General features: G+C 29.7%; 1 protein-coding gene across 1 annotated transcript in view; it reads right to left on the bottom strand.

Moving 5' to 3' along the window:
* Window positions 1-3776, bottom strand: part of LOC105623620 — a 16748-nt gene that overhangs the window by 8797 nt on the left and 4175 nt on the right. Inside the window, exons 8-9 of the mRNA XM_012205007.1 lie at window positions 1374-1647; window positions 580-701 (exon numbers count right to left, since the gene is read on the bottom strand). Of these exons, the coding sequence (XP_012060397.1) occupies window positions 580-701; window positions 1374-1647 (396 nt within the window). The remainder of the gene's footprint in view (window positions 1-579; window positions 702-1373; window positions 1648-3776) is intronic.

The raw sequence follows: 3776 nt of genomic DNA, 5'->3' as shown, positions 1-3776 counted from the left end.
ATATATATATATATATATATATATATATATATATGTGTATCACATATCATGAAACTCACTCACAATCTCTTTGGTCTTGAGTAACTTTTAGAAATTGTCGTCTCCTCTATTATTGCAAAAGATTTAATATCTAATCACACATATTGTGAAGGAACTTCTAAAGTCTTTTAATTCGCGAAATCATTAAGATTCCATGATAATCTCCATTAAACTCTCGCTTTAACTAATTATTAAAACAGTTCAGTCTCTGCCTACTTTCTTCCTAAAAAGTGCTTTCCTTCTCTTTTAAAAAAGGCAAAAATAGAGACCTAACTGTGATTATTTGTTAAATGGAGCCAGATCTTATTCTTCATTCCTCTCCCGCCTGAATGCATGCGGTTAATACCGCAATAATCACACTCGTGACACACCACATCCTCGGGAACGCAGACTTTTCTCTCGGTGAAACGTTAATGTATATGTAGTGAATTATTATGATGCGTGTTGTATACAAGAATATTAAACTGCGGCGTTGCAGGGAAGAGTAACGCGGAAGGTTTTGCACGGTATATGATTGGCGTTCCTGTCGCACAGCGGTACCTTACGAACTATATTGGGACATTCCTTCTGTATACGCGCCCAATCGGCGGGGGGCCGCTTTGCATATGGGCCCGCCGCGCACAGCAGCAGAAACTCGTACGTAAGTTCTCTCGCTTCTGGAACTAAGTAAATAGAACGGACAGAATTAAAAGGCGATTAAAAATAGTATCAAGAAAATAGAAGGATATATAAGAGTCAAATTTAAATGATTGATGTATATAATGTGTTTAAAAAATATATTTAAAATCTATATTCTTAATTGATTACTATAAGATATTTGATAATATTACATTACGTGACATGTTTCACGTTATGGATAGTATTAGCGACTAGTTATAATTCATTTGACTTTTTTTATTGTTTTTTACTGCATTTTTTTGAATATCTGAAGATGGCATAATCATGATGTCGAAACATGTCATGCAATGTAATATTATCAAATAGCTTATATTAATTAAGAATGTATAGATATTAAACGGTTCACATTATATACAATTGTTTAAATTTGACTCTTATATACACTTCTATTTTGATGTTATTGTTTATTAATAAGAGTCCTTTATTTTAATTTTATTTTTTTAATTAAAATTTATTAATTTATTATAATTAATTTACATTATATGGCCAAGTTTGTTCGAAAACAAATTTGATCAATTTCATTTCCATAAATTAAGAATAACATAAAAATAATATAAACGAAATTTTCTAGAGTTTTTTCATTGCGATAAATTATCCATGATTATATTTTAATGTTTAATATAATGGTGTTACTTTACGGTATCATATTTAAATACCTTGTTGAGTCGAGCCTAGTTCCTCAGGAATCGGACGAGACTTGTAGGTTTCTTCGCTCTCCGAGGAGGTTGCGGCGCTTTCCACACTTAACTCTCGACCTAGAGAAACAGGAGCGTTCATATTGTCCAACGGCGATAACGGCGTGCGGGAAAAGTTGGAAGTGGGGGTAGTTACGGTAAAGATGGGCTCGTCCTCGTAATTGAAGTATTCTATCCCACTAGTAAAGTTCTCAGAATCGCCCAAAAAATGTTCATCCAGCACCAGTTTTGCCGTCTACAAGTCATCAGTTTACAGAAATCACACAAAAGCAAACAGAATACATGCAATAAACAGTATATAGAAATAAATTAAATAAAATATTTATCAAAGCTCCTGTTCATTGTTATCTCCGATTGTGATGTCAAAGCGAGAAAATACATAATATAAATTTTGCAAAATATATTAATATGGAAATGTTTTAAAATAACATTTGCAGTGGATGCATTTATAAAATATATCGAAACTCTCCTTTTGCTTCATTAATTTATTAATAATCATATATGTGCAAATAAATTATGCGTAACAAAATTATAAATATATTATAAATATATTAATATAGAAATAAATAAGGTTTAATTTCTCCCTGAAATAAGATTATTTTCGATATATTTTGCAAATCTGTTACAAAAGTTGTCTTATTGAAAAATATTTCTGTATTTAAATATAATTTCCAAGATTATTTTCTTGTTTCTGACGTAAATTAAAGTAGTGATAATAAATGAACAAGGATCTTACGATAAATCTCTTTTTGATTTAGCAAAAATTTTGTTCTTTTCCTTTACTTACTTCCATTTCTTCCTCTTTATTGTTTTTCTTATTCTCCTCCTCCTCTATTTCTGCCCATAATTTCCACACTCCTCCAACTTTTACTTTTTCTATTCCCATTATTACGTCCTCCCCTTTATTTCTCTGTTCTATTGCCCACCTAAAGATCTTTCTCTGAATTTCCCTTTCCTCCCAACTTATGTCATGTTCAATAAAAATATTATGTCTTTTTAACTTGTATTTTTATTCTTTTGCATTATTTCTTTTAACTCTACGCTTTCAATTCTTGCTATTATTACTGATCCACTACTCCTACTACTTATCACTTTATTTTATACTATTATTTCTAAGTTTTCTTTTATAAATGCCTGTACCCACTTTACCCTGCCAATTATGTTTTTCTCTATGTCTTTAGAAAATAATATCCCTTTTATTACATTTTCTCATTTTACTTTCCTCCACATCTACAAGCAACTTTTTAAATTTATTTACTTCCCAGTTACTCAATTTATCCTCACTATATTGTGATATGGATTGTGCATCATTATTCACTCCTCTACTATAATTACTTTCGCTCTTACTATATTCGCTCACTATATTTTCATCACTCGAATCTTTCTCTTCTTTACTTATTACATAAGTGTCTATTTTTTTCCAAATTTTCTAATTTTTCTTCTTCCCATCTTCCTAGTTCTTTTACTTTTTCTTCTATTTTTTTATTTAATTATTCTCTTACTTCCATCTTTTTTATCCTATCTTTCCATAATCTGTCTTTAATTCTTACATACTCTTTATATACTTTCAGTTCCTTTCTTAATATTATCATTTTTTTGTTAACTTGTTCGATTAAATCCTTTCTGAATTTTTCGAGTTCATCGCTAGCCTCATTATCCCTCATTTTTACCTATTATTTTTTATTACTATTTTTTTTATTACTGTTTCTTTCCTGCATAATTAATTTCTTTTGTTTACTATTCTACATCAACTGATCTATTTTTCGTGTGATATCTCTGTTTCCCGCTTCTTTCGACGCCATAATCTCTTCTTGCCCAATCTCTGTTTTCTATAAAAAAAAATTCTATCTTTCTACTTAGCCTTCCTTTTTCTACACTTGTCTTTCTACTTCTTCTATTTATAGAGTTCACCCTTTTCTATTCTTTTCTTGCTGTCTATTTTCTCAATTTTTTTTTATACACATGCGGAGTCCGACCCAGTCGACCCCAAAAAGATGCAGCATTCTTTCATGCCAACTAAGAGCTTGTTCTTTTTGGCTAACTTTTGCACTAGTTCATCTTTCTTTCTTTTCTTTCTTCTTGGAGAGAAAAGGAAGAAAGTGAAATGAACTGGTGCAAAAGTTCAGCCAAAAAGAACAGGGCTTCATGTTCTTGATAATTAAGAAACTGAAAATTTTTTTCAGAATTTGTCATTGAACTTTTCAACATTTTATACAAATTACATTTTTCACAATTTATAATATATAATTTTATAATCTTTTTAGAACATTTCTCAAATTTTTTTTGTTCAAATTGGGACATTTTTAGAAGTATATGATTCTTCTAAAATATATATATATATATATATATATATATATATATATA

The sequence above is a fragment of the Atta cephalotes genome (genome assembly GCF_000143395.1).
Source record: "Atta cephalotes unplaced genomic scaffold scaffold00061, whole genome shotgun sequence".
Lineage (NCBI taxonomy): Eukaryota > Metazoa > Arthropoda > Insecta > Hymenoptera > Formicidae > Atta > Atta cephalotes.
This window is presented reverse-complemented; position numbering and strand designations above follow the sequence as displayed.